Consider the following 13,822-nt stretch of genomic DNA (forward strand, 5'->3'; position numbering starts at 1 on the left):
AGACTCAGGTACGGACACAGACAAACTGACAAGGACACAGGGGAAACAATGAGACTTATATACACAAGGCAATAGGCAACAGGTGACACCAATAAAGGCGGGGCAGACAATCACAAATGGCGGGAAACTAGACAAAGACCGGAAGTAGTCTATGACAAGATACACAAGGTCTATGACTTCAAAAGAAAAACAGGAAACTACTAAAAAAACTTAAGAAACTAAACAAGAGTCCAAAAAGGTCCAAATGTCCACAAAAGAGTTCAAAACAAAAGGGTTCAGAAAACAGCCCCCTTAGGGGCTGGTGACGGCCACTGCACAGCTCTCGGCTCTATTTAGACTCTCACTAAAGTCAAAGACTGAAACAAACAGGAACAAATTGATGAGATGCAGTTTGCATCTTCAGGAATAATCTGATCAAAAAGTGTGTTCCTACAAAACCTGGTAATGTCAGAGGTGAAGAGATGAAGAGGTGAAGAGGCTCTGGTTTTCATGATAACATTTAAGTGTGAAAGCAATAAACAAAACCTGAAAATAAAAGCTTTAAAAATGTACCAATGTGAGCTTCTTTACAGAAGAACAGAAACAATTTGTTGTCATTATTTTCTGATCATGATTTACGTATCTAATTATCACACGGTAAACTGTATTTTTTCTTATGAAGACTTAATTACTTCATCTTCTAGAGATGACAAATTGTGTTTTTGATACTCTGAGGAATTTGCTGCTGAGGCAGGACGATGAAATAGACAGTGATACATGGAAGCCTGTTATGCTGAAAGAATATAACACATTTAAGTCCTGATAACAAGGTAACAAATTGCTATTTCAGGATAATCAACTTAAATCTCAAAATGATGATTATAGTTTTAAGCTCCATACTTTTCTACCAAAACAGCCCATACATGTCACCTCCACTTTTTTGTTTTGTGTCTTTCTCACCTGTTTGTATGAGACGTAGATAGGTCTACTGAAGATGATCCACTCCACCACCTTACTGCAGGGCGGAGTGGTCAGAGAGCCGGTATAGCGGTAGTAACTTCCCAGAGTGGATGGCAGTAGGTCCTTGAGCACAAATGGTTCCAGGAAAGTCTCTTTTTCTGTATGAGAGAGGGCAGGACAAAGTGTTCCGATCAATACAACATGATCTACACAACACCCTTTATTCCACAGCAAACTATGGCACCCAGGCTTCCTGGAGGAAATCCAAGTCCCACTGTTTCACAGCCTTTAGGTTTATGCTATTGATTTCATTTGCATTGTGCCTGCCTCGTTCGATGTCCTCTTATTGACGGACATAATTGTGCTGAACACTTTTAATTATACCTTTCCTGGTGTATGGACAGCATACACAATATAATCAACGCTACAACACATCACATCTTCAAGCGCAAATGTTGACACAGTGGACTTATTCTCTGACAGTGAAGTCAGCCCTGATATGACACACAGCCTGTAATGTCTGTAATGAAATGTAATGCTCAAAGGCTGACTTTTAGAGTGAGAACAATCCAGATCCCCCGGAAACAGGCCTTTCAAACAATTAAAGACATTTATAGGATAATTGTTTTCTCTGTCCTTGAGCTCCCACTGACCTCAGAAGAGATGGTAATTTGACCTTTATGGTGGACATTAGTCGCAGTTTGAGCTAAAATGAGATGATGCGTTAGCATTGTGTTAGCACTGTGTGACCAGCACTGTGGTATTTGGTATTAAAATCTGAGTATTTTCAAATGTAATATATTCTATTTTTCTCTCTGAGTGAGCCAATCATCCGCATCAGTGGGTGTCATGTGTTACAAGTAGATCCTCAGGGGCCAGTGAGAAGAACAGGGAAGAGACAGCGTCTTCAAATTTACAACTCCAAGCCCCGTCGTAGGAAACATATCTGACATACTAGGCAAATGTTTTAGCAAACAGTTGCCTGTTTACACATCCAAAAGACAGAGAGCTACATTAGCATTCACGTAGGATCATGTTTCTGTCCAGTTGAACCATCATGTCTAATATTCTCTCATGTTTTAGTGTTTTTCCTGTGAAAAATATGTGGCTCTTTCACAATTACATGTTCCACATTTCCCAGTTCCTAGTAGGCTGATTTCATCAGTCTGCTGTTTGGTGCTGTACAGGTCAGAAGGGTTTTTAGCCACTTTCACATTATACAGTCGTTTGATTCATAGTTAATATAAAACATTGGCGCAGCTTTAAATAAGTAAAGTTATGAGTGGAATTGCAAAGTTTCTCCTGAAGAGCAATAACTTGAATGTTCTATTCAGAGAAGACTGGACTCACCACAGGAAGACACTCACTGACTTGCTCATACATTTCCTTAGTAATAATGTCTTCATAATAATGTTTTGATCCGAAAAGTCCAAAACATTACCTCTTACTGCCTTTTCAGGTTTGTGTTACCTTGTACAACTTGAAATGTTTCATTCATGATTACCAGCTATAGGCGGTTTTCAGAATATAGGTAGTAATTCTTAAAAATCCTATAATGAAAGAAAATGAATAAAAATGACTTTCATAATTTCCATCATCAACACCATCACTCATCTGCCTTGGTGCACTTTTTGGGTGGATGAGAGGAGGAGGAAGAGGAGAGATTGTGTGACAGGAGGAGTTGAGAAGCACAGGGAAAAGTGGGGAAAGGGGAGATGAAAAAAAAAAAAGAAGAAACCAACAATAAAGGGGACAGGAGTGATGATATTGAGAAGAGGGGGAGGAGGAGGAGGAGGAGCAGGTATTCGATCCATTGTTCCAAAGAAAACATGCGAGGGTGGAGGCTGACAGGACTGTGCACGAGTGTCTGGGACGTGGGGCTGATGCTTGCAGCGCGGCGGGTCACTTGACAGGGATGGCGACGGGCAGAGGGGAAGATGCACTGTCTTTATTTGTGACATGTACAACTCCCCCGTCTCCCCCTTCCTCCTCTTCCTCTTCAGCCATCCACTGACAAGCTCTGTCTCAAGCTGCCTCCCCAACGCCAAGTTCGGGGATATATTTTCAGCTCCATCAAATCTGTGCGACAGAATGAGCTGGTTGGAAGGAGGAAGAGTCAGAGACAGGAGAGGAGGTGTTGATGGCGATGGGGTGGGGTTGGTGGGATGTACTTGGGGAATGGAGAATGATGGGACAGATCTTCTTCATGATTTATGCACCTGAATTAGTACTCTTAAGACCTTTGGCATGTCTCACGTCAAACATAAAAGTTTTTGCATGAGACACAAACTTTACTGCTCTTGTATATGGTCCATGCCACATGCAAGCAAACAGAGCTTTAAAGAGGCAACATATGAAGACTTAGTGTGTTGAAGTGGATTTTGCAGCAACCATTTGTGGGGTCTTTAGTCTTCAACCTGCAACAGCAACGGTGTAGAAGGGCCCAGGAAAGTCTAACATTAGCTGGAGCTGCATGAGGTTGTGATCAGACGGCGAGTATTTTAAGCTCGGAGCCTCAGGCGAGATGTCAGAACAGCTGTCCATTCATCTAAACGTCCCTCAGTGTCCTCAGTGAGCCACTCAAGTCTTAATATTTCATTCCACAGCGAGGGAAAAGCACAAACACACACTTAGCACACAGTCACATTTCGGGAGGCACCCATGGAGTGTGTTCACTGATACTTGGCCCCAGTATTGATTTAAAACTGTGCCATTACTGTGAGGTCTTGATCCAGTTTGTTAGAGTGATCCACAGGGCTTTGAAACCTTTGTGACAAAATCTTTCGAGTCTCCAGGTGCATGATATCTGTAGATAAATCTTCATTCTGTCATTGTGTTTGGGGGATTTGTTCAGTTTTGCACATGTCCTCAGCCAGATGTCACAGTTAAGATGCTAAAGGGCAAATAGCTGTTACAGAGAAGTAAAGACGTCCATTTACTGTGTTGCAGAGATATCTGCTGAAGTTAGCGTGGCAACCAGCTCGCCCCTGCTCGTCCTGTCTTGTAATACCACTGTGTTCCTAAAGAGGTGGTCATGAGTTGTAGTGTCCAGTCTGCCCTCAGGAGTCGATGAAGAAGTAGTGACTGTAGAAGGCTATAAATCTATGTTGAAGTCTCTCATCCCCTACTCCTGCCATCGCAGCACGCTGGATGTAAAATTGCTGCTGTCCGTCTAACAATAAACAAAGAAAACAGTCAACTACACCACATCAGGTTCTTTGTCCAGGCTGCAGCTCATCTGCCAGAGGTCAAAACCCACAGAGCAAAACATCAGCTTCATCAAACCTGGAGAGAAGCCAAGAGCAACATCTAAGACAACATCAGGGCATCTCAACACTGCACAGGACTGACATCATTCTGGGATCAGAGGCAAACGAAAAACGTTGTCGTTGCTGGAGCTTACCATGTCACTGTATGGAGGAGGCTTTCAAGCGGAAGAGACAGAAATATGAGGACCTAGACACTGACAGATGCCAGTGACAGTGCCACAGACAAGTCTGGAAGGCAAGCTGCTTGCCTGTGGAGGTAGAATGCAGAGGCTTCTCAAGACAGTCCCTCTGTAGGGCTTACACAGCGCTCCAAGTGGCTCTGGATCAAGAGAGCGGATCTGTGGGGGAATGCTAGTGCAGACACTCCCGTGTGATACTGAGCTGCCCATCACCACATATTGGGAAGGCGTCACACTTAAGACCAGCCCTGAGCTCCTCATTTGCATTTGGTATTTTTACATGTTTGAAAAATCAGTGAAGCAGAGAGGGCCTAGCCTACCTGGCGAGTTTGACGACAATACCAACTGAAGAAAAATAGTATGAATGATATTATTAAAACAACATGTTGGTTTTTTGTTTTCTATTTGACCTTATCTACAGGGTAATTATGCTTTCATGCATGGCTGAAAATGATTAATATTCTATATCAAAAAGCCCCTGTTAGCAGTCTAAAATAAGCACGGGTGTCAGAATGAATTAGATGTTTGTTTGCCTCTGGGTTACCATTAGCACCGTTAAGCATCTGTGATGGAAGAGTGTAAATACAGTAGAGTCATACCTGCTGTTCCCCTTAAATCCTGAACTCCTGAGCAGTGCTGCAGTGTAAGCAGGTCTTGGAAAAGTCTTAGAGGGTCAGTGATTCAGGTTTCTTTATTTAAAAAGCTGAGATATTTCACTTCTAAATCCTGGAATGTTTAAGGGTAGTTTCAGGACTTAAAGAACCAGGGAATCATTTATTTTCACTGTAGTTCATTTACACATGAAATGAGGTGGCATTTTATGCATGGATGAGAACTTTTATATTTTGCAGTGATAAGTGGATTTTTACTGCAAAACATGGAGCCTGTGATTCCCTCTCCAGTCTTACCAACAGATGGTAAATGTTGGGATTTATTGTGTGGATTAATACGCTGTCATGTCGTGTTTTTAATTTTTTTTAAATTGTGGTTTCCTGCTGTAAAACCTGTGACAGTAATGTCTGTTCAATGTGAGTGGTTTACGGACATAAACCATATTTTTCAGCTTATGGCATCACTTTTGCAGAGAGAGTTTTTACTTTCTTTCCTGCGATTGTCCTGTTTGACCTTCTTACTTTAAAAACCTCAGTATGAGCCACATTATATTTAAATACACACAAATTTCTTTCTTATTAGAGTGAGGCTGCCCGGCAACAAGCAGAGAAGTACTACATAAGCTGCTGTTTCAACCAAGAACAGAAAAATGGCTGCAAAAACAACAGCAATAACAACTGCCTCCACCCATACTTCTGTATTTTTACGTGTCGCCCCCGTTCACGTTCAGCCCTGCTGAGCTATGATTGGCTGATGGTCATGGATTCTTTGATATTAATTAATCAAAATGTCTGATCTCTGTCGCCTGAAGCACATTCCCTGTCTTGACCTGAAGAGATGGGAAAGGAGAGACGTCATCTGCCTTAATAAGAAACTGCGTGTCTCTGACTCCTGTTGAAGTGTCTGACATCCTGTCCAGTGAACTGGAGAAGGAAGGGACACGAGTATGCAAAGTGTGACACTGCATGTGGGACAGATTTTTTGGAAGGATTATGGTCTGAGAAGTCTGGAGAAATATGTCCAGTGCCCGGTGCAGGACGCAGAGAGATTGGAGAGACGGAGGCTTTTAGTGTGTTGCCATTGTTTAAACGCTGTGTAAAGCTGTATATTTACACACCCCTCTCTGTCAGCACTGTGTCATTTCCTCTGTTTATCTACTCAAGTGTCAGTGCTCCCACTGCTCTCGTGTCACAGTGCTGAAATGAGACTCTTCCTTCGCACCGGCACAAATTACAAGTCCATTAATTCACTATCTTACTCACTGCACGTAGTCTCCGCTGACTTGGCACTCCGCGACCCTGATTGGCAATTAATTTTTAAAGGGTGTACATGGCTCACGGTGGTTTTCCCCTGATCTGAGGTAGCGCGTCGACCCTGTGGCACTGGTATAGGAATTCGAAGTGGAGAAATTCTGTGTTCATTTCCCTTTTTTTTCTTCCTTCCGTCTACCGTACGAGCATGTCGGGCGTTCCTTTACTGATGGGGGTTTAATCACAAAGCACTCTCTTTCACATCCAATCTGATGTGGCTCCGCTGCACAGCGCTCGCATGCTAAGCTTCTTTTTCATCCTGTACTCAATAGGATTTCCAGATATTTGGGGCAGACACTTTTATTTATCTATTTATCTGTCCTCCTTTCCTTTCTCATGCTGTGTTTTGGAAGGTTTTTTTTTTTTATTTAAAGCCTCCGTCTTGATTTTAGTGGCTACTTGAGCAGTTTTGGCTTGATGGTAGTTAGATGTGCCAGGATATTTTAAAACCATCGTTCTGGATGAGCATGTAAAGCCTTTGGAGTAATTTATTTAGGAGCTTTGTTTTTGGTCAACGCATCTTTCTTTCAGGCTTTCTGGTGCAGCGTACTGCATCTTAGCAACACCTCATCTCCAGCTGTGCTGTGCAGCCTGGAGATGTGAGGAGAACTCTTGAAAGGCCTACTGTTTTGGAAGAGCTTGGACGAGACGGTAAAAAGTCTCCTAAGAATGTGTCTCATGTGTCCTCACTTTGGCTCAGCAACAGAATCCTCATCCTTTTCTACAACTGCAAGATTAACTTATTTCCTTCTGTGTTTCTTTTTCTATATCTTAACAGCTATAGGCTCAGATTGCAGAGCAGCTTCATATCCACAGTAAATGTTCACGGAGGAGGAACTCTCTGCATTTTGGAGCTTCCATGAGATTACCTCTCTGATACACATCATCTCACAATGATCTAATGTGTTGACGGCCATAAAATTTCCTGAGGATTTGCTGTGGATGATAAGCAACCAATACTGCTAATGTGTAGTACATGATGTGTAAAGCGGTTTATGTAAAGATGATTGTCGCGATTTTACATTCATCCATGAAATGATGACAGAATAGAAGAATGAAAAGAAAAATGACTGGGAGAAGCATCACCAGAATTCACCACAGCAGACGTTAAACTGAAGAGCACGAGAGCATGAGAGAGCCATGACCGTACTCCTCCTCCTCCTCCTCGCTGTCACCTCTCGTCTTTCCCATCATTCCACCGCATCATTATCAGTCTTTGCATCTGCCTCCAAAGCCCCCCCCCCCCATAAACCCTGTGCAGACAATGGGCTCCTCTCTTCGCCGGCCGAAGCCTTTCATGAGTCCTCTATGTAAATCAGACTCTGCTTTTTCTACCAGGCTGATTTCACAGGGATGGCAGGGAGCCACTCGCTGGACCAGTTAGTCAGAGGGCATTTGTTCCACTGAGGTTTCATGTAAAATGCAACAAGGCATGAGGTACAAAGACAGCAGAGTCGGACCTGTGGTGGTGCATGTCCGCCAGACAAGCCCCGACAACAAGAAGAGAGAGAGCGAGCTCTGTGAAAAATGTAACCAGCAGCCGCTCCATAGAGTAGCACCGGTGGAGACAGAGAAAATTAGCCGGCTGGCCTTCCCTGTGGGAAGACAGGAGCGTGGCCTTGATTGAACTTGAGTGGTCTTTGTGTTAGATGAATTATGGAGGCAGAGGAGTTTTTCCAAGACAGCTGAGCAGTGTAGTAGAGTAGCAATGCGGTAGATTTTTTTAATTTTTTTTTTTAATCAAAGTTTTATTTGTGTTTGCTGAAGCTTTCACAAAATTCACTCTGAAGCTGTGCTGTGTTGTTGCAAGGCGAGTGGAGCCCTTTGGAGGGAGGTGGGGGTGGGGGTGGTTGTTGGTGGTGGTGGGGTGGTGCAAGACAGAACATTGCTTTAGGATAAATGTTTTGATCATGACAGGGAAGAACTTCAGGGCTGTGTGCATGAGACAACAATTTTTTTTGACTGAGGCTATACAGTGCAACAACAACAGAAAAAAAAGAAATAAATAAAAAAACAGAGTAAACCCCTCTAATTTGTTGTGTGAAGAAAAAAAAAAAAACACTCAGTCATCCCAGAAGTCCTAATTTATTGTGTGAGGCACTAAATGATGCAAAAGGAGAAGATTTTTTGATGAGGAGCACAATCAAAACTGGAGCATCACACAATTAAAGTTTGATGAAATAATATACATCAAATTATTATTCCAGTAAGGTCCTGCACACTTGAGTTTCCTTTGCATCTATTCACTTTTCGCTGTGCTAATTCACTTCCTCCAAAAGCCCTGCACAGGTCAGGTTCAGCAAATTCATGTCCTGCATTAAGCTGCTCAGACTGTCTTTAATCTATCTATCTACAGTCTCAGACTCAGATCTGGGCAGGATCGAGGCAGGAATATTGTTGTTCTGCTGTGTGGTCTGCAGATAAAGGCAGCAACAAACTGAACTGAATTAATTCAAGTGAACATACATACATACATCAAGCATATCCCAAAAACAAAGAGTTAAAAGAGACCTTGGTGATAATGTATGACAACACATGGCTCATGTATATGCATAAGCTCTATATAGCTCTATAGCTTGTATTATAACTCACCATGATGGACCACACCCTTCAGACCATGGATTATGGGGTCGACAGCAGGATTGTCCTTCCCTCCCACCTGAGGAACGCAGAAAGAAAGATCTGCTGTTAAACACAGTGACTGATCATCATGCAGTAGCATTATTCACAGAGAACATCGCTGGACACACACACACACACTCAAGGTTATAAGTATTATTTCCATCATTTGTATTTCTTTACACACCTCGAGCGAACTCCCAAACCAACTAATCAAACTCCCAATAAGACAGCAAACAAGCCTGAATGTCTAACTTACTGGGATTAGCTATTTTAATATAATTACTGAATTTCAAATTTTAATCCCTTACTGAAAAAGTCATTACATTTCTGTTTTGTGTTACTGGCCAACACTGTTTTGTTTTTTTACTTTTATTTAATTGTGTACCTTTCTGTGTACCTCTGCTGCTGCAGTGACTCTACAGGAACTTAAGTGTCCACCTGTTAAAGCTCATATAGCACACATTCAATTATAATAATAGCACAGCACCCTACAATATGTGTTTTCATTCACCTAGGGGAAAAAAAAGAGAGCAAGACAGACTGGTGCTAATTCACAAAGAGAAAAGAACAACGGAAGTGACAAAAGGGGGAGGAAAAAAAGTTGAAAAGCACAGAAGAGACACTGAGAAAACAAGTGTGGTGTAATTAGAAGAAACAAACAGCCGCAATCAAGGAGCTCTCAAAGGCCCTCTCCATCTGAACCCAAAGACTGCGTGATGTCACAGTAACACACGCGTTTTCATTGTCTTCAATTAGAGTGTCATTGTTATCATGAAGGCTGGAAATAAATTAAAAAAAAACAAAAAACACACAACAGTATCTAAATGACAAAGCCAGGAGTGCCTTCCAAAGAAAAGCAAACCCACACACAAGCACTCAGTGTGATCTGCCACCTCTTTGGTCACAGAAAAACAACCTGTTTTGAGGACACGTTTCTCTGCATGGTCTGCAGAGAGGAGTCTATCAGACCACAAACGGTTGACAAGTTTCCTGGACACACATGTCTGTATTTACACGAGAATAGTTTGTGTTCACAGCCATGTGAGAAACATCTCCTCAGAAGAGCCTGTGGGAAGGCAGCTGGAAAAGTTATGTTTGAATGACAGGCTGGCTGCCATTAATTGCTTTTGACATGTTAAACACTGACGAGCAAAAAATAATAATAAAAAAAAAGAGATAAGAAGTCAAAGTCACTGCTTCCTGTAGAGGAGTGATTTTGTATTTACAGCTGCATCAGATTTTTTTTTTTTCTTTTTCAGTTTGTAATTGGATGCCACTGTCACTGCTCTGCTGTCAACAGGTTTCACTGGGAACTTTTTTTTTTCTACTGAAGGTTTAAAAAAAAAAAAAGAAAGCTGTCAGAGTAACCAGGACATTCTGGAAAGACATGTTGCTGTTGAGTTTTTAAAAATGTCATTTTTTCAATGCTTTGAGCTTTGAAACAAACAAATTCCACTCACGCCTGTTTACACTCAGGTGGCAGCAGAAGTCTGAGCAGTGGATGTCTTGAAGCCCAAAGCCGGGGTCAGTGGAAAATACAGCTTTCTACAGATCTTCTAAAATACAGAATTCTCTATTTTATCCATTATCCACATCCATTCAATTGGAAATTGAATGGATGTGCTAAAACATTAGATTCTCATGTATATTCTACCATGAGATATGAATGCACAAAGCAGCAGAAGGCTGCAGGGATTCATGTCGAGTGACACCTCAGCACTTAATTAATTGTTAATTTCCACAGCAAAAGAACAACTGCCCACTCACCTAACTACCTGCCTCTGGCAGATTGAACAGGTGAGTCAGAGGTGACAAACAGCCTTTATGGAGATGACCTCTGTGTATGTTTTATTTGTAGGCTAATTACAGGGCTTTATAAACTGCCACATCATATCATCATTTGACTTCCAGAACTAAAACTGCACATAATGTGGTATAAATCATCTGAGGTGAATTACTTTTGTGTGTTATTTCACATGATTCCTAAACTGCTGCTTTAAAACTAGCATTAACATTAAAAATAGGACAGTAATTCTGTTGCTAGGCAGTATCTCCACTCCCACTGGATTTGTGTAGATTGGAATAAAATCACATTCCTGTTTTGACAAGTGTCGTGCACCAGTGTTGCTCTCTGGACAGTTTTTGTTTTTTTCTTTTTACTTGCTGTCGTCACACAAACTAAACCAAACTGCCACAAAACCACTGTCAGCATCCATATCCAACATGTTGCATGATCAGCTAAGAGACTGCCAAGACTGCTGTCACTGCCTCCCTCTCCCCATCCTCGACTGTCCACACAACCCTCGTCTCTCCTGGATTTGGAGGCACACACTTAACCCGGGGGTTTAACAAACACACATGCACAGGGTCCGGTTGGATTTTGAAACACGCACTTGTTGGCTAGTTGGATTTAATTAGAAAGTTTGGTGTGAAGGATTACCGGGATTTGTACTTACACTGCCTGGTTACTTGGACCAAGGCAAAAAGCACACAGAGCAAAACACAGTCTGTTCAATTTCTGTGCCTTCGTCAAACACATGAACAAATCCGGTTCCAAAGCAAGCCATGTTTGTGGAAGGATAATTCCCTTAAAATGGGGGGTGGGGGGGGGCCCAAATTTTTCACTCTGTTTACACACATGTCAATGGTGCATAACACAGAAATGTTACCATGTACAAGGCTGCATGAAGACCTGATTACGGAGGCAGCTGCATCCTCTACAGGTGCTGGGGGCCAACTTGCTAGATTACTGGGGCCCTCTCTTCCAATTTCAAACTGTCCCTGCCGCTCATAAACAAATTCGGTCTGGACGTTTGCCCAGGAGAAGCGCTCTGCCTCCGGGTAACGGTTCTCCCTGGACAAGAGCAACACGTGTTACCCAAATATAGTAACCAAGAGGATATCATATCCTGCTCCACTTGCACATGCACTGTGTATTTTCACTGAAAGAATTTAAACACTGTTGTGTGACGAATGAAAAGTGTGTACCAGATGGTGTGCCACTTGTCATACAGTACAGTATTAGTACAGCTGATAAAAAAAAAGTGAAACACAAAAGGAGAAAATAACTTAAGGGAAGTGAAAAAAGGTTTAAATTTGTTAGACACAGTTTCTAACCTAAACCCCAGACACACAACACATACATACACACACTATTTATAATTATTTCAACTAGCAGAAGAAGTTCATAACTGGAACTGCAATAAGGAACTTGTTTTTGGTACAAAACAAGACAGAAAGGGTGAAGAAAAAAGTGTGTGAACAAAGGAAAAGAGATTAAGAGAAATAAAGGCAGCCATGGAGACATAGAGAGAAAATGACAGACAGAGAGGAGGAGAGAAAGAAAGGAGGACAGAGGGAATTAGCGTTTCATTATTAATGTTTGTCTCTGAAAGCCCACAGGCTCGTCCCCTGAGATCCTCAGCCACCAGGCCTCACTTCACAATGTCCTACTCTCTCTCTCTCTCTCTCTCTCTCTCCGTCTACCCCTTTCTCCCTTTTTCATATCCTGCGTCTTTTGTTCTTTCTCTTCACTCGTTCCCACAGCTCCATCTCCCTCTTTCTCTCCAGGGACAGACAACTGCAGTGACAAATCAGGAAAAAAAAAAAAGAAAAAACACAGTACAGTGTGACATGTCCTCATATTTCTCTTCTCCACCACTTTCCTCTCTCATCGCGCCCTGTCCCTTCCTGCCTCTGTCATCCATCCAAGATCCCTCACGATGCCTCCTCTTTCTCTTGACTTCCTTCACCTCCTTCTGTGTCATACAGAGACTCATTTCCTCCCCTTTGGCAATGGCAGCACTAACTGCTGATGAATCAATGGCGTAATGGATGTGACGGTTGGACTTCTTTCAAACAAGACACATTGGAGTGCAGAGTTACTAATTACATCAGTGACCAATTTATCAGTAGGAGGTAGGTGGGAGATGGGGAGAAAGGCAGACAAGAAAATCTGGCAATATTTTGCTATTCTCTATCTCTTAGTTTTAGCTTTGGCTTTCCTGTCATTCTTCAAAATTACAAAAGAAAAATATTCTTTTGATAAATGTGAAAGCAAGACTTAAGTAGTTTGACCTCATGGGCATTTCAGTGGAGATACAGACTGAGGAATTCTGGGCCTTGTGGTCATTTTTGGATCTAGACAAAAGGAGACCAGGCACTCTGGTCATTCTTAGTTCTAGACTAATAGACAGATTAGTAGATAGACTAAAGGAGTTTGGGCCTTCCAGCATGGATGTCATTAGGCCCATTTTAGGGGGGCTTGAGCCCCCCTAAAATGTCCTTAAGCCCCCCCACAAACAATCTGGGAGGAGTCAAGAATAGTTAACATCATTTGTGGTTGTTTCTATCAATTCAGTGTAAATTCTAAGTGACATAGAGAGCGCCAATCCAATCCACTTTTTCAGTGAGAGAAAGCCGATATTAACAACAATCCAGTCCATATTTTGTTGCTCCCTTGAACAGGAAATCAAGGCAATGCGTTGCTTCAGCGAGTCAAATACATTCTGTCTAATCGCCGAGAAGATGCCCGTGTTTATAAAAGTCCATTCCACGTTTTCACTATTACCTTTCACTGGTACGCTGCACAGACTGTTGTGACGTACTGACAGACGTTTGTTATGATTAAAATGAGTGCCACCGCAATGAAATGGATATTCAGAGGTTTCTAAAGAAGGAAGTAAGTCATCGTTGCTGGAGGTAGTAATTAGTTAACTCCAACAGCCCTTGTCCCTTGTCAGTAATAAACCTATCCTTCCTGTTCTGACAAATAAAACCTGGCCATCAGCCATCATGTTACCAATTTAACATTCTGTGTGAGAGAGAGTGCCAGGTCTCTGCTGCTAAACTGTACCTTCTGGTTGTGCTTAGATTTTGTCTGACTTGGGTC

At 42.2% G+C, this 13,822-nt stretch overlaps 1 protein-coding gene across 1 annotated transcript in view; it reads right to left on the reverse strand.

Moving 5' to 3' along the window:
• The window catches only part of LOC121179227 (receptor-type tyrosine-protein phosphatase gamma-like), a 322,725-nt gene that overhangs the window by 55,532 nt on the left and 253,371 nt on the right, over positions 1-13,822 (reverse strand). The window contains exons 6-7 of the mRNA XM_041033942.1: positions 8,902-8,968; positions 940-1,097 (exon numbers count right to left, since the gene is read on the reverse strand). Of these exons, the coding sequence (XP_040889876.1) occupies positions 940-1,097; positions 8,902-8,968 (225 nt within the window). The remainder of the gene's footprint in view (positions 1-939; positions 1,098-8,901; positions 8,969-13,822) is intronic.

Source organism: Toxotes jaculatrix, chromosome 3, assembly GCF_017976425.1.
Source record: "Toxotes jaculatrix isolate fToxJac2 chromosome 3, fToxJac2.pri, whole genome shotgun sequence".
NCBI classification, from domain to species: Eukaryota; Metazoa; Chordata; class Actinopteri; family Toxotidae; genus Toxotes; species Toxotes jaculatrix.